This window comes from Macrosteles quadrilineatus, unplaced genomic scaffold, assembly GCF_028750875.1.
Source record: "Macrosteles quadrilineatus isolate MER2022 unplaced genomic scaffold, UCM_ALF_1.0 Scaffold_332__1_contigs__length_98458, whole genome shotgun sequence".
Lineage (NCBI taxonomy): Eukaryota > Metazoa > Arthropoda > Insecta > Hemiptera > Cicadellidae > Macrosteles > Macrosteles quadrilineatus.
This window is the reverse complement of record NW_026542925.1, coordinates 56,100-80,758: the sequence shown is the minus strand read 5'-3', so window position 1 is coordinate 80,758 and position 24,659 is coordinate 56,100. Positions and strand designations below refer to the sequence as shown.

The 24,659-nt window shown below is 35.7% G+C and overlaps 1 protein-coding gene across 1 annotated transcript; it reads right to left on the bottom strand.

Moving 5' to 3' along the window:
* Window positions 1–12,350: 12,350 nt before the first annotated feature.
* Window positions 12,351–14,224, bottom strand: LOC128982431 (uncharacterized). Its single transcript, XM_054401390.1, has 2 exons — window positions 14,025–14,224; window positions 12,351–13,237 (listed from the first exon to the last, which is right to left on the bottom strand). Exons 1-2 carry the CDS (start codon window positions 14,119–14,121, stop codon window positions 12,351–12,353), a joined length of 984 nt encoding a protein of 327 aa, XP_054257365.1. The 5' UTR covers window positions 14,122–14,224.
* Between the last annotated feature and the right edge of the window lie 10,435 nt (window positions 14,225–24,659).

The window sequence follows — 24,659 nt, the reverse complement described above, 5'->3', positions numbered from 1 at the left end:
GATACTAGGTGGCGTTCGCAGAGGCATCCACAAAATTGAGCGGAGTCATCAAGGGTTCATATTATATTGTTTTTGTCTTACTGCAGTAAAAACAGTATTTTTTCGTGCATGCGCTGCGGGTCTAAAGTAGCATTTTTAATATTTAGGGAGTAAAAATCGTTTTTAGCCTCTATGGAGTAAAAATCAGCTGTTGTCAACTCAGTTGTAAATTTCGATTGTAAACGATTGCATGTATCGAAAATATGTATCGATTTGTGCTTCGTAATCATTTTTAACATATTACAGTCTACAGTTTCTTCCCGTAGCATTTTAGCATTGCAGATACATTAATCCATTCCCAAACTCAACACTGCTCACATTTACTACTTCCTTCACCACACCCTACGTCGTGGACCTGTTTCCCTCTCTTCCCATAGCATTTTAGGATTGCAGATACATTAATGTAATTGCCAAAGACAGTTCCCACACTCTGCGCTGTTAGCCTTACTACTTCCTTCACCATTTACTACGTCATTGGCCTGTTTCCTTCCTTTCTCATAGCATTTAAGTATTACAAATTCACTTATCCATCTGCTCAAACGGTTCCCCCACTCTGCACTGCCAGCCTTTACTACTTCCTTCACCACTTACGTCGTGGACCTGTATTCATCGCTTTCCATAGCATTTTAGTATTTTAGATACGTTAATCTAATTGCAACAAACATCCCCACTGTCCGTACTGCTAGACTTTACTACTTCTTTCACAATTTCCTATGTCTTGGGCATGCTTCCATCCCTTCCCATAGCATTTTAGGATTGCAGATACCCTTATCTTATCGTCATAAACAGTTCCCACACTCCGGACAGCTCGCCTTGACTACTTCCTTCACCACTTCTTACGTCGCGGACCTCTTTCCCTCCCTTCCCATAGCATTTTAGGATTGCCCATACCCTTATCTTATCGTCATAAACAGTTCCCACACTCCGGACAGCTCGCTTTGACTACTTCCTTCACCACTTCCTACGTCACGGGCCTGTTTCCCTCCCTTTCCCATAGCATTTTTGATTGCCCATACCCTTATCTAATCGTCATAATAGTTCCAACACTCCGGACAGCTCGCCTTGACTACTTCCTTCACCACTTCCTACGTCGCGGACCTGTTTCCCTCCCTTCCCATTGCACTTAAAGATTGCAGATACCTTAATCTAATCGTCATAAACAGTTCCCGCACTCCGGACTACTCGCCTTGACTACTTCCTTCACCACTTCCTACGTCGCGGACCTGTTTTCCTAGCTTCCCGTAGCATTTTAGGTTTGCTGATACCATAATCTAATTGTCATAAACATTTCCAACACTCCGGACAACTCGCCTAGACTACTTCCTTCACCACTTCCTACGTCGCGGACCTATTTTCCTCCCTTTCCATAGCATTTTAGAATTGCAAATACCTTAATCTAATCGTCATAAACAGTTCCCACACTCCGGACAGCTCACCTTGACTACTTCCTTCATCACTTCCTACGTCGCGGACCTGTTTTCCTCCCTTCCCGTAGCATTTTAGGTTTGCTGATACCTTAATCTAATCGTCATAAACAGTTCCCGCACTCCGGACTACTCGCCTTGACTACTTCCTTCACCACTTCCTACGTCGCGGACCTGTTTTCCTCCCTTCCCATAGCATTTTAGGATTGCAGATACCCTAATCTTATCGTCATAAACAGTCCCCACACTCCGGACTGCTCGCATTTACTACTTCCTTCATATCACTTCCTACGTCACGGACCTGTTTCCCTCTATTCCCATAGCATTTTATGATTGCCTTTACTACTTCCTTCACTACTTCCTACGTCACGGACCTGTTTCCTTCCCTTCCCATAGCATTTTAGGATTGCAGATACCTTAATGTATTCGTCATAAACAGATCCTAGACTTCGCACTGCTACCCTTGACTACAATGTATCGAGTAATCTTAAGTATAATCTTTGCTCAATATTAACAAGTGATGTTTTTCCTTTTGTACTGTATTTGTAATTTCCTAGTATACTGTGGGTAGTTGGCTTATTATGAACACATGCTAAAACTTCAAATCTTTTGTTTACTTTTTACTTGTTATTTAATTCAGCCAACATGGTTACCTAGCAACCCATAAGACTAATGTTAAGAAAATGTGATTTTCAGTTTCATTTTTCTACGGATTCCTGAGAGACTTTTTTAACGCCATATAGATGTTGGCACTCACCGATATGGTCTTTATCACCATGCAAAATTTGAAAACGATTGATTCAGCCGTCTAGGAGGAGTTTGCGTATTACGAAATGCATAAAAGTCGACGTATAAGAGCTTCGCTCGCTTCGCTCGCTCCGCTCAAATAAATGATATAAGTTATTAATTATAGAGTTTTTATTTTAAGGATTTGGCATATGAGTAAGCCTATGATAAATAACACCATTTCAGAGTTCTGTCAGTTTTTGCCTAACTCTGTCCTGTAGAGTTTAAAGTAGCCTACACCTTATTGTCTAAAAATTGGCTAAATAACTTAGGTACGGTACTTTATAAAAGCTGACAGCCTTTTTACGTTGACTTAAATTGCAAGCTTACCTTTTCCCGTCCATGGACAGTTTGATTGTTATAAATTAACTCTTCAAAACTGGAATAGGACTGTTATGTAAATTGTGAGTATTTCCATTAGTTAATAATCTTTTTAGTTGAGACTTTTAAAATCATCGGAAATTATGACTGTTATTAGTTTTTAAACATGTTATTTGTTTATAAATAACTACTGTACTTCTTTGCAATATTGCTCGATTTCGAGCAACATGTACACTAGTACTTATTTAATACGCAAGCAGATTTTTTGTGACAATTACTCCTCCGAAACTACTGAACCGATTGACATGTTTTTGGTGTCATTGGAAAGAGCGTAACGTGAAGTTGTGCAGGAAACTTTTTTTAAAGGGAAATAATTAGAGAGTGAGGCCCTGGGGCCCTTTAAAGTTTCCTATTTCTCCATAAGATTAACATGGGAAATAAACATTGTTATGAAACTCCAGCTGTTGTCAGAAATGCTGTTCTGCTATTTAATTTAATTTGTTTACAAGGAGAATTGTTTCTTGGTGCCATGTGGTCAATGATATACTTTTGCATATATGTTAAATGATATACACTATATAAAATAATGGTACTATAATACATTGAGAGATATTCATTTAAATAATCAATAAGTACGGTTGAGCCTTTGCTTATACGTTTCCTGGTAAGTGTGTTGTAACTGTTCCTTATAGTATATTATGGTATCTTAAAGTAAACCCAAACTATTCTTTGCTGCATTCTCACCCCGTAGCGAAGCACGGGCAGTTCAACTAGTCCTACTAATATTATAAATGAGAAAGTTTGGATTTATGGATGTATGTTTGTGACAAGTGAACGCGAAAAATACTGGTCGGATTGGGCTGAAATTTGGCACGATGATAGCTCACATTGCCGATTTACATATAGGCATATTCTTATTTCAAAAATCCTTTCGGGCTCCGCCCCAGTGGCTCTGGAGTTTCCCATGTTAACCTTATGAGAAATATAATTATTGAATCTTAACAGCTGTTTCAATTTAACAAGTTGGTTCTGTTCTATGATGTTCAATAGCATTAAAGTTACAAGGATTACCAACAGGGTGCAGCACTATTATTTCTTTTACATTTAGACAACAGCTAATTTGCAACCAAAAGGTGAGTGAGCGTAGCGAACGAACTTCAACCTGGAGGCGAGTTAGCGTAGCGAACGAGCTAACCTGAAGGCAAGTGAGCGCAGCGAATGAGCTCCAACCTAAAGGTGAGTGAGCGTAGCGAACGAGTTCCAACCTAAAGGTGAGTGAGCGTAGCGAACAAACTTCAACCAGGACGTGATTGAGCCATGCGAACGAGATAATATTGAAAATTAAGAAGTTAAACGGGGCAAAGCCCGCGGGTTACAGCTAGTATATACATATAAGTTCTAACTCAGTCATCATAGCTAGCATTAAAGTGTATCCATTTTATACCAACTTAATTACAAAACAAATGTAAAATTTAAGTAAATTTTCTCTGTGCCTCATTTAACATCAATTAGCCCGGTAATACATTATATCTACCATTCAGACACTTTAGTTATCCAAACTCAGAGTAAAAGGATATAAGCTGCTGTTTCACAAAAGGTGTACATAACCTGGTTATAAAGGATGAGCAAAGTTTAAATTGGGAAAACGGCGGAGAATTCAGCGGGAGAAATTGGCGGGAAGTAATTTCCTTTGTGAGGTGGTGATGGCCAGACGTGTTTGGATGTGTTTTCTTCGCCTTTGGGTAACTTTTATTTTGTTGATTTACTTTTTTGATCATTTTAAGCTGTTACAACCCAATTCCAATAGCTATAACTGGGGATAATAATTATTTGGGTAGTTTTAATTTGGGATACAATAATTGGGATTGTAAGCATCCCTGAAGTTAACTTCCTTCATTTCTTCCTTTACTTACAACATCTTTGCTTGAAAACAACATTGGAATTGATAATATATTTGCATTATCTTGGCTAGGTATGGAAGTATTTCATCTCGTAACTTAATAAAATTATTAGATACTTCAAATTTTAAGCTGTGTGCTTGACAAAGAGATGGCGAGGCGGTAATATATATTCTAGTCTTATCTTTACATTGTCTGGTATTACCTTGTATTACGCCTCAGCCCCCTTTCACTCAGACCTTTACACTTGAAATCCCGTTGGAAATTTCACAGATGACACCTAATCTCAAATGCTTCCCTTTGTATTCATTGGATTAACCCGAGGGGAACTTTGATGTTTGTTTATAATTCACAAACCAAGAAACGAGGGGTGAGCCCAAAGCTTAGATCATTTCAAGGGGGAGGAAACTCTGTATTCGAGCATTTCACTGGAAACTTGGCTAATAGGATTGCCGGATTGTCGTTTAATATTTGATCTGAAATTATGATGTTTAATTTTATTTTTGGGCTGTTTTTCATTTTTTGTGTTCCAGACCTTTTTATTAAGATTAACGCTATCGTAATTTCATCCAAATGTTTGTCTCTGCATTGTAAAAGAATGAGGAGACCACAAGTTATTGTTTGATTACAAAACCAGAGGATTAGATAGTTTTTTGGTTAAAATTGTTTTAACGTAAGTTGAAAGCAAGAATTAAACAGTAAACAAACGCCCTCTCCATTTACCGGATATGGATCTACCTTCAAAATTAATTGTCATCAGCTGATCCATAGGAATAATAAATCTATAGGGAGCATGTCAATTCTTTGACAGTAAATTCTGTATGTCTACTTCAAGCTACCATTACTTTTGTATTGATGTATTGTTAATGAAATGTTAATATGTAAGTATCATAGTATCAAAGTAATCCATCTTATATTGTCTTTAGTCACAATCTTACAGTTATTTTTAAATCATAACTCAATGTTATTATTGTAAATGGCACTCCCTTGGAAAATAAAAATACGAACAAGCTAGTTTATACACCGTTAGATGTTGTACAAAAGTTAAAAAAAATTAAAATATTTTGACGCACAAACAGACTAGTGCCTGCAGATCCTGTCTAGGCAAAATAAAAGAAGTAGTCGGATTGCCTACTTGCGCCTGGACATTGCGGAACATGAACAGGAAATATGGACAATGCGAGAGGCATACTACGGTATAGAATGTCACTTTAGAAACTATCAAAATTTGGTTATGAATAAGTTGAAATGTACTAATAAAAACCTAAATATTTACAAGTAGATTACTAATATTTGAAAGGTAAGTAACTGTTTAACTTTGTCCTGTTATAGCAAATTAACCCGAATTTCGTTTAGTTGTATGAACACAGAATATAAAATGTAATTTCCTTGAAGATACTTTAAAATAGGATTCCACGTTACTAGTCGAGAAAATATGTATTTACCGGACGAGTATGGTTGTTGTTAATGTATACATACAGGGTGTCCCATAAGTAAAGTGCCAAACTCTGGGAATAGGTTCTATGGGTCAAAATAAAGAGAAAATCAAGAATAAAGTTTTTTTCAAAAACGCTTCGTTTACCAGATATCCGCCATTTTGTATTTTTTACTAAATAATTTATATCTTCTGATTTTTTCAACCGATCCTTATAAAACTCGGTAAGTATGTTTAGATAAAAGAGACCTACTGTAGAAAAAAAATTCAACTTGGTCCAATTTAAAATTTCAAAATGGCGGCCATTTTGAACATTTAATCTAAAATTACGGGAAAACGGTAAAAAATACAAAATTGTACTAAGAACACTTTTTTTTATAAAATTTTATTTCCAATCTATCAACACCAAAAACATGAAAATCGAACAAAAAATAACCGAGATACATTAAAATGTGTGTTAAGAGGCAGCAAAAAATCCATTTGTTGTAAATAGCCCCAATCACCAGATCAGCTGTTTTTAGAAAATAATTGTAATTGGTATAATTCATATTTTTTCAACCGACCTGTATAAAACTCGATAAAAGAGACCTACTGTAGAAAAAAATTAAACTTGGTCCAATTTAAAATCTGAAAATGGTGGCCATTTTAAACTTGTAATCTAAAATTAACAAAACAATAACCGAGATACATTGAAACCATTTATTGAGTGACAACATAAAAAATGAGGAAACTAATTAAATACAAAATCAAATCTTAACAAATGATAGCTTTTTTGAAAGTTATCAACTACAACAAATGTTCCATGTGTCCTCCATTCATTTCTACGACACAAACCATCCTCTTTCTCATCGACTCCCTCACTCTTTCAAATACCCCAGGCTTTTGTCTTATCACTTCACAACCTGCTACAATTCGTTCCCTTAAGTCCTCAATACTGTCAACAGGGGTATGGTAAACCAAAGATTTTAAATAGCCCCATACAAAAAAGTCCAGGGGATTAAGGTCAGGAGACCTGGCAGGCCATGGGATGGGCCCCCCACGCCCTATCCATTTATTTCCAAACACTTGATTTAAATGTCGCCTTACATCCAATGAAAAGTGTGGTGGCGCACCGTCTTGCATAAACCACATATTGTTTCTCAAATGAAGGGGTAAGTTTTCTAGCAATCCGGGAAGATCTTGTGTTAAAAAGTTTAAGTAAGACACACCATTAAGTCGGTTGGGTAAAAACCATGGCCCTATAAGATAGTCCCCAACAATGCCTATCCAAACATTGAGAGAAAAGCGCACTTGATGCCTTCTTTGTGATATCTCATGGGGATTTTCATCGGCCCAGAAGTGATTATTATGAAAATTAAAAATTCCTTCTCTCGAGAACCCAGCCTCATCGGTAAATAAAATGTTGGAGAGAAACAGAGGAAGTAATGCGATCTGTTGCAAGAACCATTGACATAAGTTAATACGGGGTGGAAAGTCCCTATCGGTTAGGCATTGCACCCTTTGGATATGGTAAGGATACAACTGCTGATTATGTAGAATCCGCCACACAGAACTTTTTGAAATACCATGTTCAAGCGATATTCTTCTAACACTAGTACTTGGGTCTTCTTCCACGGCCGTCAAAACTCTTTCTTGATTATTTAATGTATCTACAGAAACAGCCCGTCCGGTCTTCTCAGTGAATTTTAGTGTTCCTCGTTCCCTCAAATTCCTGTGAACATTTACAAACACTTTCCTACACGGAATTCGTCGGTTGGGGAACGTTTCTGCGTAAAGGCGGCATGCCTCACGCGAATTCCCATTACCTAAGCCGTAAAAAAAATGAATATCAGCTAGCTCGACATTAGAATAGCTATGGTTCGGCATTTAAATAAACTTAGAAAATATCAACCTAACCTGATCACAATGATGATGTTTAAAGTAAACAGAACAATAATAACAACAATGCAACAATGCAACTCAACAAACACATGTTTTTCAATCAGCTGTTCAGCTGATTGGGGCTATTTACAACAAATGGATTTTTTGCTGCCTCTTAACACACATTTTAATGTATCTCGGTTATTTTTTGTTCGATTTTCATGTTTTTGGTGTTGATAGATTGGAAATAAAATTTTATAAAAAAAAGTGTTCTTAGTACATTTTTGTATTTTTTACCGTTTTCCCGTAATTTTAGATTAAATGTTCAAAATGGCCGCCATTTTGAAATTTTAAATTGGACCAAGTTGAATTTTTTTTCTACAGTAGGTCTCTTTTATCTAAACATACTTACCGAGTTTTATAAGGATCGGTTGAAAAAATCAGAAGATATAAATTATTTAGTAAAAAATACAAAATGGCGGATATCTGGTAAACGAAGCGTTTTTGAAAAAAACTTTATTCTTGATTTTCTCTTTATTTTGACCCATAGAACCTATTCCCAGAGTTTGGCACTTTACTTATGGGACACCCTGTATATGGGGTGTCACGTTTAAGATTAGATTACGTAACCATTACACATTTCAATTTCTCAGTCTTTTGGTACGAATGTTTAGGCTTTTTCATTAAATTATCTGATATACCAATAAATATTTTATAAGTATGTAGGACAGTCATACACATCGCTAAGTTTTGTCAAAACTGTGCCAAAATCAGTAATTTTCCTGGGTGTCTTATCTCAAACGGTTATACTGTTTATTTAATAAAAGTACAAAAAGTATAGTTTTAGGTTTTAGACTACGAAATGAGATGCCTGAACAAAGCTCTCTTTCACAATATCAGCTCAAACTGATATGAAGCCTACCAACAAAGTCTCCGTGGGCGTTCTGCCGGATATTATACATGTAGCCTTACCTCCACCTTGCAATATGCGCATGAAACCCTGATATTCTACAGCCTGCTGAATATTATACATTATGTAGATACTAGAGAGTTTGAAGAAAAAACGTGTATAGAAATTTTTTTTAATTTTGATTAAAAATAGTAGATTCCATAACTTTGAGATAGTATTTGTTGATATTTTAGATTTTTCATGGTGTTTTATAGTGAGTTAGATACAGTAATAGTTTATTTATATTTAAAACTAAATATACGTCCTACCGATCACCAAGACCTTATGAAATTGTACTATGTTATCCTGGGCACGCGAGCTTTCAATGTTTTTGAACTTTCAAGTATGTTAAACATTTTGTTATAAACATTTATTTGTTTCCATGTTGAGAAAGAATTACTGTAGGTACTGTTTATATTTATTTTGTTTAACAGAAGACTAAATTAGCATAGATCTTTTATAAATATCAATTGTTATCTTAATGGAACAGGCTGAACTTGTAAACATCTGCGCACTCAAACGTTTATTAAAATACCCCCGCCGCAGCAAACCTGCAGACTAAGCGAATTTCATCTTGTCTGATTACATTTTTACTCAAATATTTCCATAAATTAGACATATATATTCCCGATTTAAATAACACGAGATTTAATGAGTGCTTAGGTTTGCTGCTACGGGGAAGTTAAAAAGTGTTTTTGACATATGAATTTTAACGGATCGTGATTTTTTTACCTCTGGGGACCTCAAAAGGAAATAAATCGGTCAAGGGTCCAGGTCTTACCACGAGTACTACGGTAATAGCTTATTCCCTAGATGGGAAATTCGCTAAAATTAATAAACACATTATTTAAGTTTTACGATAATGAGAAGTGTATGTAGTCCATTCAACGTAAATGACAGAAGTTTTTTGCTATCAAAACTATGTTTAACCAAATCAAATAATAAAGTAACAAAACGACAGAATTTTCAACAGTGCTGTTTATCGATTCAAAACGCTTAGTAACAATACAATGTACAGTCTGATTTATGATAGTAGAACAGGCACGTACAGTCTGTACATCGTGCTATTGCTACCCCCAAGGGAGCTGTAACAAGGGAGTATCTCTTGTTTATAGCGTTTATTTGTTACGGCGAAAGCAATTTCGCATGATTGTAATAATCGTTTCGAAACAATTTTGAAAATATTCATTTTATTTACATTTGAAATTGCAATTTGTAACGAAGTAGAATGCTTGGGTAAACGGGTGTTTATAAATGATTAATTTGATGAATTTGCGTTAAAATTGAAGATAGCTTATATAGATTGGGAGTAAGGAACCAGATGCATTTGTCATTTTTGTCTATTAATCGATGAATCGATGATCAAAGTCTTTTACTCAGCCAGATTAACAAATATTTTGCAATCTTAACTAATAGGCCTAAAACTACATTTATTTTGAAATTAAATTAAGTACTAAATATGATGATAATGCAGCAAAGCTGTATGAGTACCCTTGGTTTAAATATTTAATAATGTTCGCTTTTAAATATGGAACTCGCTGGTTAGATTAGATTATAAAACGTTATATTGTCACTTGTAAATAAAACATCAACTTTAGAAAAAAACAAATCATGGCGTCGGCATTCTTTTACAGAAAACTGAAAACATTGCTACATACATAAAGATAAAACGCATAGTAAAACAGACTGTTCTGTATAAAAATATAATATTTATCTTCAGTGCTTCCATGAGGACAAATCAGGGTCAGGAACGTATTTTAATTTATGTGATTGCACTATTGTATAATACATCATTCACAGAAACCGACAAATATTATTTTTCCGTTTAATAGTTGTTTAAAACAAGTTTATATACGTCTTTTCCGGTGAGTTTTTCTTGCTAACTGTTTTAGCAAGTAACTAGTTTAGTAAATAATATTTTTATAAATTAGCTAGCTACCGTTGTGTTATTAATTAATGCTGATAACAGAACAAAATATTGCATAAAGTTAGTTCCAAGATAGGTAAGCCGCTTACTTTTTGAACAATCTGAAAATTGTTTCTTCAAACCCTTCCAGAAGTAAAACAATCTCAGAGCGGAAGTGAGGTTAACAAGGCGAAGAGTCTTGTTTAAGTGGTACTTCCGGTGTAGCAAAGTGGCGGAGTGAGGTTGGTGAAATACTGGAGACTGGAGTTGGCAAGGAAATGGAATTCTGGGTAATACATCGTCACTTTATAAAAAAATTTTAACTAATGTATTAAGTATATGAAATCGTAGTCCATTCGCTACAGCTGAACCCCCCTTCCTGGGGCCATTTCATAATAAACTACAAGTTACAAGTTACAACTTGTAACTTGTAGTTTACATTAGATTTGCATTGGGCGATCAATTTACTAATAATATTAGTTTGTACTTTATTATGAAATGGGCCCCTGATTAGAGTTAAATCATAATGTTAGACTGTTAGAACTTAACCAATGGTTGCAACTTAACCACTCAGCTACGAACTATAATACTGTACATAATTTGTAGATACAATATTTTCTCGAATCCGTATTGAGAGTAGGCCTAGACAGCTGTTTTTGTTGCAGTATGACGTAATAGTACGAGAGTTGCGTACACTACCTTACCTACGACAGTTTTTTTATTACTAATTAATTACTAACAATCACTACTCATAACTTCTATGAGAGGTTATGTTTTCGTTTATAACCTCAATGCCACTGACAGTGATACAACTCCAAACACTAATTGCACTACTCATCAACAATTAAATTGGTCTAAACAGCTGATTAGTTCGAAGCATACAATTTTACTTCTTCTCTCTTAATCTTGAACCTCATTGGTCCGTTACCCGTGTCGTTATGAAAAAACTTTGCTGTTATGAAAGTAAACGATGCTGTTATGAGAAACTTTTCAATTCTAAGAACTGAACTGAAACTGCTACTTTAAAAACCGGTCGTAGGTAAAACAAGTTAACATCATGTAGCTATCAACACTTAAGTTTGCAATCACATCCCAAATTTGGCTTGTGATTAATTATAAGGTATGTGTCTATTTTACATCATTTTGAGATAATTTTTTTATAATTTAATTGTAAACATTTAATTATTCCGTTGTCATAGTATTTTGTTGTCATTAAGACTCGAATATAAATTTTTCTATTTCCTGCGTCACTGACATGTTTTCCACCTCCGCTGTATGTAACTCGACACATGTGGCTAATTATTTGGTCGTTAGCTGACGCTGAAACTTTGCTGTCGTGAATGTCGATCACAACGCTTTGTTAACAATGTTTGAACTAGAATTAAAGCTTGACTAACTTTTTCGTTGGATTGGAACCGTTATTTACTAGAATAACATTGTCTTTTTGATTTCAAAACAGTACACAGGTGGAACATTTTATACTAAAAAGCCTTCACTAAATTTACTATGTCTTGTGAAATTAACAGAATTTGTATCGTATTAAAGGATTATACAACGTAAGCCTATCTATCTTTGATGGCTGGTAGAAAAAGCCATACAATAAATACTGCAATAAATCTATCTCTAATTGAATGAAAAGGCCTTGTTTAAAAAGAACGCTAAACAATTTTTAATAAACATAACATTTTTATTTTTCCAAGTAGAGGAGTTTATTATGAAAAAAATACTAAATTTACATCTGGTCTGTTCCATTTCGATTGTGTACTCGGGGTAGGTCATCAAGGCTTGGGTTTGGCCGCGGATTTTCAAAGATTACGTCCAAAGAATAAGTCGTGGTCGCCCTTTCACTATCTCCCTTTTTGTCTTGGGGATTTAAGTTGTTATCTTGAACATTTTTTGAATCATCGATTGACATATTCTCATTGTTTTCAGTTGGCCTAGCTGTCCCTGGAAAGCTTACCTTTGAAGGTGGCGCATTTGTATCAGGCATATCAAGGAAGACTTTGCACGATCCCTTCTCACCGATTCTAAAGTCAGCAATTTCAGCTGTGGCATCTTGATTAGAAAGCCCAGCTTTTTCTTTCGCATACCCTAATGAGATGTCTTGCAACTCGTCCAATCTGTTTTTAATCTTGTAATTTTCCAAATCCAAAACCAGCTGCACATTGACAGTTTGGTTCCACCACCTGTACCAAGCGAAGAACTCGCTTTTCACTCTCCTGTATCCATCAATACACAGACTTTTGATCGAAATCGACGTCAAGAGAGTTAAAAAGATACACACCGCGATCCACTTCGTTTCGCTGAGATCACTTTTATTCTTGACAAGAGGCTCGTTCTCCGTAAAAGGGTCATGGCTGAAAGCTACTGGAAAATTAGAAATCCACAAAAACCACATCCAACTGAGAAGGATGGCGTTTGTGGTGGACAATAAGACCCAAAATACGCTTCTGTAGAGCGATCCGCGTTGTTGGCTAACCCAAACTCTGATGGACTTCAGCAAAGAATATCTTCTGACTTGGATGACTTCAAATCTGTAGGAGCAGAGTTCACAGAAGTTGAGTGAGGAGAAGTTCAACCATTGTTCTAGACATCTGATGTGGACGCAGCCCATTGTACCTGGAGATCAAAATATACCGTTGCATCGTGGTAATTAACTAGTTACAGCATAATCCAGGCGACAGATAATTGTAACAGTATAATTAGTGTGCGACTAAAAGTCGATTCACACATAGTTGCGACACAGTTCCGTCACAGTTGCTTCCACAATTTTATCAGTCAAACTGTCAGTCATATGGTTTCAGTCAGTATTGCTTTACAGTACTTTATTTACAGTGATGTTACTGTTACAGTAAAAATTTGTAATTAAAACACAATATTCTATCAAATTTTCACTGTCCATCTTGTTGATTGTTACAAACGGAACCTAACAAAAACACGATCATTTAAATAAAAAAACACTATTTCCTAACCCCAACCACGTCCATAAAATTAACTGACGGACGCCGGCAGAGCTACTGACGGATCTGCATTGGATGATTGTAGATAGCGCTATAGGAAATAAATTAAAGGATCCATTGTTGGCTGTGACGTGACTGATTTGACTGTACTGTCACGTAAATGGTATGTGTGAATCGACCTTTTGGCTAGTATTTATGAGTAAATGATATTATTATATATTTCCACTATTAAGTTTACAGTGCATTACAATAATATCGTTGGAAATAAGACTGGTCACTTTTGCAAGTTGTGTTGTCAGTGAAACAATTCCTTAGTGTCTAAAAATAAACATAAACGTAGTCTTGCTCAATTATAAAAATTACAATTGCTCTCTGTGATGTTGTTTATCAAAGGGGGCCCTGGCGTACCCTAAAATGAGTGACTGTTCTATATTCCCAACTCTAACCTTTGCAGAGACACGGTGACAGGATGAGGTCCCTGGTGGTTCTGCTATGACAGATCCTGCATTCCACTGCTGCTTGGTCTGACTCGTTTGAAAACATCCTCAGGGCAACAATTATCTCTTAACAGATCACTAACAATAATTTTAACATTTAAATTTTAACTGTACAAAAACACTTAACCGTATTAAAATCACAATGCAAAGTTAGGTTATAAATAAAGGTACGTAATCTATTTACAAAAAAATAGTCTGAGTAAGTAAATAAAGTCCATATGTTTTTTTTTCAAAATATTACAGTTGGGATACGCTTAGGGATGGTTATAAGCAAGCTAGACATGCTATGTTTAAACTTTAACCATGGATAAAATCATAAAACACACTCCAACATCTAGAAAGAAGTCTGTTTCAAAATAAATTTATTTTAAAATATTAGCAGATTTAAAAATTAATGGGGTGTAACCTTAAATTCATAGATAAATCATTGTGCATAGTTAAAACTATCACCATAGTCTTCTTGAATACAATGTTGCGGCGAAGAAAAGTGGCAACACTGAGCATAACCCGGGAAACCAAAACAGCTGTTAGACAACATTTATAATGATTTATCTATATTATATAAAATCCAATGTATGTTTGTATGTATGTTTGTTTGTATGTTTGTTTGTCCTTTATGGACTCCGAAACCGCTCGACAGATTGCAATGAAACTGTCAGGCATTATTAAGCATTATTCAAGGATGGTTTGTGTGAAGTTTGGTGCTGATCCGTCAAAAGGGCTCCACCCCAGTGGCCCTGGAGTTTCCCATGTTAACCTTATGAGTACTCATATTTATATGGAATTAAAGGATCTTAACAGCTGGTGCAACTAAACAATTTGATTCTGTGATGTTCAATAGCATTAAAAAGTTAATAGGTTTACCAAAAGGGTGCAGCACAATATTTATTTTTAATTTATGAGAACAGCTAATTTGCAACCAAAAGGTGAGTGAGCGTAGCGAACGAACTTCAACCTGGAGGCGAGTTAGCGTAGCGAACGAGCTAACCTGAAGGTAAGTGAGCGCAGCGAACGAGCTCCAACCTGAAGGCAAGTGAGCGCAGCGAACGAGCTCCAACCTAAAGGTGAGTGAGCGTAGCGAACGAACTTCAACCAGGACGTGATTGAGCCATGCGAACGAGCTCATCTTGAAAAAAAAAATGAACGAGCATGTGACATAAAACCACAATAGGACAGGACGACGTCTGTCGGGCCAGCTAGTAATTTATAAAAATGTATAATGATCGTCTGCGCAATGATTATGTTTATACAGAATGTCCCATAATAGGCCCCTGGTTAATTTTTTTTACGACTGCATTTATTCAAACGAGCCTCCATGCACGTTACTAGGGTAATGTAAAGTACTTTTTGGGGACATTTTGAAATTCACCCCCACCCCCAAATAGGGGTTGTAGGGGGTGACTTAAATTTTTAAAATGCAACCCCTATCAAGTAGCACATCATTTTGAAGAACATCAGTTAAAAAGAATATCGGTGAAAACTAGAGGTCCCTATCTCAACCCTTATGGTATTTCTTACAACACAGGGATATCAAATACGCTATTGAAAAGGCCAGGTAAATATTAAAGATAATTTATTAAATCAACCACATCCTTTTTGCTCCATCAAGCAATACTGTTGGACACAAAGGATAACAAACAACAATTTAGGCTAAACCGATATAAATTTTGTATCTTTTAGAATTTCCCAAACCTAGGGAACTTGTAGGGGCCAAACAAAGTACGTTACATGTCTTAATTTCAAATGGAATGGAAACAAACTGAAAGTGTTGACAAGGAATTCGATCCAAAGCAGGAAAGTGTAGTCACGAAATATTACAGTATTCACAGATTCTTCATAATAAAATCGTTGTTCCTATTCCCGGTCCGATGGGAAATCCAAACGATCAACTGTTTTTCATCCGGTTCGTGTTTGCGCGGTGATTAAGATTAATGGGTGAGGGGAAGCTGTGCAAAAAGCTCACGAAAGTACAAATTTTTAACTTTATCGCTTTTTATGCAGAGGGCAGGGGGAATTGTAAACTTAACACCTTAAGTAAACCTTCCATGCAAGAAATACACTGTTTTATGACATTCAAAAACATTAATAAACATATTTCGATTACATGTGGTATATTTTACTAGTAAATAACACAGGCACACTTAAAGCAAAACCAAACATAAGTATTAAGAAAACAATCAGGAATAAATTAATATTAACAATCGAAACCGCGATCGAAACACACCCTATTAACCAAGACACATTGCTTGATAACCCGACTTAAATAAAACCCGAACAAATTAAAAGAAGTGTAAAATGATAATAAAAATTAAACTAATTACACACAGAGCAAATAATATACGAGAGACAGATTATTTTATAATGTAAAATACAACACTAAACACTACCAAAGACTTTTCATTCAATTTTTTGAACATATCTCCAACGTTGCATTGTAGTGGTACTTACAAAGCTAATTAACCAAACCCGCTGGCTCAATTCGCTGCACGAAGTAGTTGTATGTTACCAACAGTATGTATGACTAACGAACCTAGTCTGATGACAAGCCTAATAATCTAGTGCTTGAGCTTCCGCTGTACAAACTCTACATGACACTAATTGATAAAGTTGCATTGTAGTGGTACAAAGCTAATTTACCAAACCCGCTGGCTCAATTCGCTGCACGAAGTAGTTGTATGTTACCAACAGTACTGTATGTATGACTAACGAACCTAGACTGATAACAAGCCTAATGATCTCGGGCTTGGGCTTCCGCTGTACAAACTCTACATGACACTAATTGACAAAGTTGCGTTGTAGAGGTACAAAGCTAATTAACCAAACCCGCTGGCTCAATTCGCTGCACGAAGTAGTTGTATGTTACCAATAGTATGTATGACTAACGAGCCTAGACTGATAACAAGCCTAATGATCTGGTTCTTGAGCTTCCGCTGTACAAACTCTACATGACACTAACTGACAAAGCTGTATTGTAGAGGTACAAAAGCTAATCAACCAAACCCGCTGGCTCAATTCGCTGCACGAAGTAGTTGTATGTTACCAAAAGTATGACTAACGAACCTAGACTGATAACCAGCGTAATGATCTGGTGCTTGAGCTTCCGCTGTACAAACTCTACATGACACTAATTGACAAAGCTGCGTTGTACCAGTACCAAGCTAATTAACCAAACCCACTGGCTCAATTCGCTGCACGAAGTAGTTGTATGTTACCAACATAATGTATGACTAACGAACCTAGACTGATAACAAGCCTAATGATGTGGTGCTTGAGCTTCCGCTGTACAAACTCTACATGACACTAATTGACAAAGCTGCGTTGTACCAGTACCAAGCTAATTAACCAAACCCACTGGCTCAATTCGCTGCACGAAGTAGTTGTATGTTACCAACATAATGTATGACTAACGAATCTAGACTGATAACAAGCCTAATGATGTGGTGCTTGAGCTTCCGCTGTACAAACTCTACATGACACTAATTGAAAAAGTTGCATTGTAGAGGTACAAAGCTAACTAACCAACCCCGCTGGCTCAATTCGCTGCACGAAGTAGTTGTATGTTACCAACAGTATGTATGACTAACGAACCTAGACTGATAACAAGCCTAATGATGTGGTGCTTGAGCTTCCGCTGTACAAACTCTACATGACACTAATTGACAAAGTTGCATTGTAGAGGTACAAAGCTAACTAACCAAACCCGCTGGCTCAATTCGCTGCACGAAGTAGTTGTATGTTACCAACAGTATGTATGACTAACGAGCCTAGACTGATAACAAGCCTAATGATCTGGTGCTTGGGCTTCCACTGTACAAACTCTACATGACACTAATTGACAAAGTTGCATTGTAGAGGTACAAAGCTAACTAACCAAACCCGCTGGCTCAATTCGCTGCACGAAGTAGTTGTATGTTACCAACAGTATGTATGACTAACGAACCTAGACTGATAACAAGCCTAATGATCTGGTGCTTGAGCTTCCGCTGTACAAACTCAAATTGACACTAATTGACAAATCTGCAACTTGTAGCATATCAACTAACTAGTGTGTAGCAACAGCTTGAATTAGCTTAAATAAACCCCTGCAAACTAATTCTAAGTGTCATTGTTTGTAAGATAGTTAAATGAAAAGTGGTAAACAAATTGTATACATTAGATTAAGAACATTTTGTGCTTACTGTTTCTTAATTAAGTAATCAGTCAAATATCTAGGAAAAACTATGATAAATTAGTAGGCTACTATCTTTTGCTTAATGCTTTTTGAAATTACAAATAGAAATGCTCCAAATTATCATTACATCAACTTGAGAATTTAAACTAATCATTTAGGGTTATTATTTAGGAAAAATTATTATGATTTGACTATTTTGGCGTCTCAAGATTGAGCGAAACTGAAATCTTTTAATTGTTATTGTATTGCTCGTATATTTGTAAAATCTTCTGTGAACAATGTAGTATCACATTCAACCAGAAATCAAAAGTAAAATTCAAAAAAATCTGATAAGCAACCTCACGTTTCTTGAGTTTAGGCCATATGATGACCTATAATGTTTAGGCCATGTCAAAATTTCTAAGGATTTATTGGAAACATACTCCAACCATATTGGACGTTACAAAGTATACAACGCTAAACTTGAATCTGACACCCCCATCAAATAGAATATGGTAATCACAACTCTTTAAGATAATCGATAAATAGTTACTGATTTGTGAGGTGCAGATAATAGGTACACAATTACTATGGACGCTCAATGGTTTAGGATTGTGAGGACGAAGTGTGTTTGTAAATTTATAAATTTTGGGTTTTCATTTGTTCCTATCTGTATTTTAATTTCAATTACAATTGCTGAACTCATCTCACGAAGGTAACGATCCTCGCAGCTTCTCTACATTAGTATCTGACGAGCCGATCCCTTTGTACTGGCCTCCTGATGTACATATTTACATTACAAAGACTAACTTCCAGTCTGGTAATGAATCTACAGATTATAATATCACCAAAAATATTACTACATCTGGCTGAAAATCTAATATATAAAATTCTCGTGTCACAGTGTTTGTCTGCAAACTCCTCCGGAACGACTTCACCGATCGTTATGAAATTTGGTGTGTAAATTCTGTAGGTATGCGAATCGGACGTAAACTATTTCCCGTTTCGAAATTCTTAAAAGGGCTCCGCCCCAGTGGCTCTGGAGTTTCCCATGTTAACCTTATGAGAAATGGAATTAATGAATCTTAACAGCTGTTTCAATTAAACAAGTTGGTTCTGTTCTATGATGTTCAATTGCATTAAAGTTACAATGATTACCAACAGGGTGCAGCACTATTATTTCTTTTACATTTATGACAACAGCTAATTTGCAACCAAAAGGTGAGTGAGCGTAGCGAACGAACTTCAACCTGGAGGCGAGTTAGCGTAGCGAACGAGCTAACCTGAAGGCAAGTGAGCGCAGCGAACGAGCTCCAACCTAAAGGTGAGTGAGCGTAGCGAACGAGCTCCAACTCAAAGGTGAGTGAGCGTAGCGAACGAACTTCAACCTGGAGGCGAGTTAGCGTAGCGAACGAGCTAACCTGAAGGCAAGTGAGCGCAGCGAACGAGCTCCAACCTAAAGGTGAGTGAGCGTAGCGAACGAGCTCCAACCCAAAGGTGAGTGAGCGTAGCGAACGAACTTCAACCAGGACGTGATTGAGCGATGCGAACGAGATCATCTTGAAAATTAAACGTAACGGTACTTTCTTTCCATCGGTCTGTCTTAGGGGAAACCTATATCTTAGGCGATACGAAGTTCGCCGGGTCAGCTAGTCTAATATATAAAATTCTCGTGTCACAGTGTTTGTCTGCAAACTCCTCCGAAACGACTTCACCGATCGTTATGAAATTTGGTGTGTAAATTCTGTAGGTATGCGAATCGGACGTAAACTATTTCCCGTTTCGAAATTCTTAAAAGGGCTCCGCCCCAGTGGCTCTGGAGTTTCCCATGTTAACCTTATGAGAAATGGAATTAATGAATCTTAACAGCTGTTTCAATTAAACAAGTTGGTTCTTAGTGCAGTAGAAATAACTGAAAATATAGCTTAAGGTGGAACTAATTGCAACAGAAATTATTCTTGATGTGAATGGTAGGTAGTATGCTTCTTATCAACATACTAAAAGTATACATCCGTACTGTGGCGCAAAATACGTTTTTTTGGCCGCCATCTTGAAAAAAATTTCAAAATTTTAATATTCTTAAAAATAACTTTTTGGGTATCAAATTATAGGAAATTTAATGCTGAAAAATGTTATAATAGTTGTTATAAGCACTATTTAGAAATACGATCGTAGTACAAAATACCCCTGCCGCAGCAAAGCTGCAGACTAAACGAATTTCCATTTGTCTTTATTGATTTTCAAATAAATCTAGTAATTCAGTTGTAAAAATCTTTGTACAACTAAATCTAGAGTTCTACTAGACCGATTTTATTGCCTAATGGATCGTTGGAAAGCTTAATTCGTGTAAATTTTCAAATAATTATGAAAGTTTGATTTTTTTAAAGATTTGCTAGGTGAAGCCAAGATTTGTTGAGGTTGCAAGCATGATCTTTTGACTATAAATCGATTATAAATAACTCCATTTTGAAACAATATAGGTTGTTTGTGATTTAGCAGTGTGCTTTAGGTAGATCCGATCTTAATAATCAATAATTCCAATAAAAGCTGGTATTTCACTGAAGGTTTTTAGATAAAAAAAACATATAGGATATTTTAACTGCTGGAATACATTTTTAATTGAAGTAAAAAATGGAAAATCCAATTTATACTCGTATTTTTTTCGTAGAGTAATACATTTGATGGATAATGTGATGATGCTTGATGACAAATATGTCCTTGCATAGCTTTGAGACAAAAATTATGAAAATCGGTCCGGTAGAAGAGCCAAACGAACTCGAAAAAAAAAACAAATTTATCTCCTGTAAGTAATGTACAGGGAGGCAGTTTGTGCATGACTCGAAATATACGTCAAAATGAGTGCTGATGCTAGATGGCAAATCTATGGTGCGTCCATACCTTTAGCTTTAAGCCGGATTTACACTATGTAGCAATACCTGCTATATAACTTTTGCTATATAACATTGCCTTATAACTTTTGCTGTATGAACAATTTACGGACAATTTTTGTGATTCTATGGTGCTCGTGCTATATGTTATATGTAGCACAACCTCATTCGCATTCCGTATCGAAATGTGCGTTGAAGAGACATTGTTCGTGACAGCTATATCGCGGGGATCTTGGAAGTCAGAGAGAGAGGCGGAAGCGAAGATTTTAGCAAGTTTTAAGTTCGACCACTTCTTGCTTCGAGATATAAGTACAGTATAGCAGATTTATTACGGGACCTAAAGTATGACCAATACGCTGACAGTCCATGATTAAAACGGGAAATACGGCTTCAAACACGTTTTACGTATAACCACAACGCCGGTTGTCCACAGAACAGTTCAATTAAGTTTATAATTGCATCCCGATCCTACGCACTTTCCGTCACTTTCCGTTTCCAGTCCTTCCATTGTAAACAAAGATCGCTAAGCAAAACCGTCCGCACCCAGGAGGCTACAACCATAGATAAATCATACTCCCTTAGTAAGGGAGTATGATTAGTCTATGTTGCTTAGTCTTGTGTTGCTTAGTCTTAGTCTTGTGTTGATTTGTCTTGTGTTGCTTAGTCTATGCTACAACTGTGAACTGTTGGCACTAAATGATAGCAGATGCTAGGCGAAAAAATATATGTATATCATTGCTAAATGTGGCAATGTTAGATGTAGCTCGTATTTCTTTTGCTATTTACCGACTCCCGATGGATAGAAAAATTTTAGCTCTATAGCAGGATCTGCTACATATAGCAGTGTTATATAACACTTTTGAAAAGTTACTTTTTCTTCTTCTAGCAAATTGTATACAACATTGCTAGATGTTACACAAATCTGCTAAATAGCAGGTTTAGCTACATACAGTAGTGTAGACCAGGCTTAAAATCAAAATTATGAAAACCTGTCTAGAAGAGCTAACACGACTTGGAAAATAAAAACCAATAGTTTTTATAGATGGCAATAATTGATTTACCAGTATGTATAATCTAATCATACGAAACATGAATTAATAATTTAACAGCTTATCGTTATATTGTTATTTAATAGATTTTTCTTTGATTAAATATTGTTGTTAAAAGTTTGCAATTGTGTTTAAAGTGTGTTCCTTATGTTAAGTGTGTGATTCTAATGTTATGTGCTTAATCTGTACCAAATATTAGTGAGTAAAGTGGTGTATGGATTTCATAACCATTATTTTACTAGAGACCGTTGTATTTAACCCACAATGGGCTCTGTTGCTAGTCTATTAAATAAATAGCATTAGGTTTAACGAAACGAGTACCAAGGTTTGCTGCTACAAGGAAACTAATTAAGTGTGTTTTAGTAAAATATTAAATGTTTAGTATAAAATAAATAAATCTGCAAAGTTTTAACAAAATATATCCATAAAGAAGCAAACTACAACATTTTACAATATTCTCCATAAGAATAACATGGGGATTTAAAATTATCAATTTATTTAATTTTCTCCGTTACCAATAACCGTACAAAAACACTTTTATATACTTAACTATTTGTTTTTTAAGCTTTTTTAAAAGGTCTAGAGAGAAATTGGAAAATTTCATGTTTTAAGGGTCAAAAATGAAAAAGAAAAAAAATTTTAAAGTATAAAATAACTTTTAAATAAAAAAAACGTTTAAATGGCACGTTTTTAAACGCACCTTTTTTTACCAATAGTGCATCACTGTTAACAGTATATTTTAAATTCAACCATTATATTCTTTTCCAGCATAAAATTTTCTATAAATTGATACCAAACCAGATTTTTTAACAGTAATTTAAAATTTAACACTTTTTTTTAAATGGTGGCCAAAAAACCGTATTTTGCGTAACAGTACAAATGTATATTTTTAGTATGTTTTTTAAAAGTGTATTACCTACCATTTCTAACTGGAATAATTTCTGTTGCAATTAGTTCCACCTCAAACCCTATTTCTACTGCACTACTAGGTTGGAAGAACTCTAGAAAATAAAAATATCAGACAGAACTTTTTGGCAGTGGAAGCTTGATGTTATTGAAAAATATGAGTGGGCCCTGCAAAATATAAATATTCCCCAAAGGTCCTTAGGGGACGCCCCTGGCACTGTTTGTAGTTCTTCCAATAAAGTAATACCTTTAATGAGATCAATTTACCAGTCTTAATTCTACACTGAATTTACTTGCTCACTACTACACTAGTGACTAGTGTTGCACTTAAAAGGTGAATCTTTTGTAGTGGCTTATGATTTACTGAATTACCTGTTGTTTATCAATTAAATACTATTGCATATACTAGAATACCAAGGTTATTGAGAACTAAAAGTGAGTAACAATTGGAGTTTATTGCACAGAATTTAATAATACACTTATTTTAGATTACAGTCGTTGTTGTATTCTTTCAAGTAAAAATGACCTTGAGATACACAATCAGTTGGAAATTTATTGAAACTGTTGAATGGATTTAACAAAGGGGAGGTATGGTGCGGTTTCACACCGATCTCGAAAGTATCAATGGAAGAGTGGTATTTAATCTAATGGTTGAGATGACCTGTACCAAGCAAATCCTTTCGTTGGCCAACGATTAAAAACGAAGGTCGTCTCGCAGTCCAACTGATTGAACAATATTGTATTCAATCGTAGTAATGTTTATCAGAATGTTGCTTTATTATTTTATAGCTAATTTGGCACTTTGGTGGTTCATCTATGTTCAAACTGGCACAACTTCCAACAACACTTCCGTATCAATCGAACCAGCTACCTGCTCCCTTCTCTGATAATAATTTGTTTCCCCCAAAAGATACTGACTGTGACACTCTTTAAAAGAATTGTACCATTTGCTCAACAATGAAAATTAACAATGACTCTGTGTAGAATTCCAACACTATAAAAATCTTATCAAATAACTCTGAATTGCCCTATAAAAACATTTTTACCTATTTATTCTTAATACTATAGGGTTGTTACAGTCTAATTAGTAAAGCGGATTGCTACAATATGAATGGATGTGAAAATCAGTGATTTGAATTTGAACCTGTGAACATGTGCTTACTCTACATGAAATGACAAAACAAGACAGGAAAAATTTTCAAAGGTGCGACTCACTGAAATCTTAAATTAACAAATAAATAACACAAATTACTTACAGTTTGGACGTCCACAAATATGACACAAATAAAGGGGAAGGGATTGGGAAATGTAACTAGCCGGTATTCTACAAGACGCGGTCAATTGAACTCGTGAAACGAACGTGTAATTTTCAAATGGCGGAACTGCGTTGGCCGGTAACGAACTTTTTCACTTTCTGACAATGACACTGATACTAATTTCCAATCGCGGGGCAATTATATCCCTTAGGGATATAGGCTGTACGATTTTAAGGAAAAATAAGATTGCCCGACCAAACGCCGCGAAATGAATTTAATTTCCACGAACGAAAAACAATTTTACCGAACTAGCTACGATGAGATTTGGATAGGAA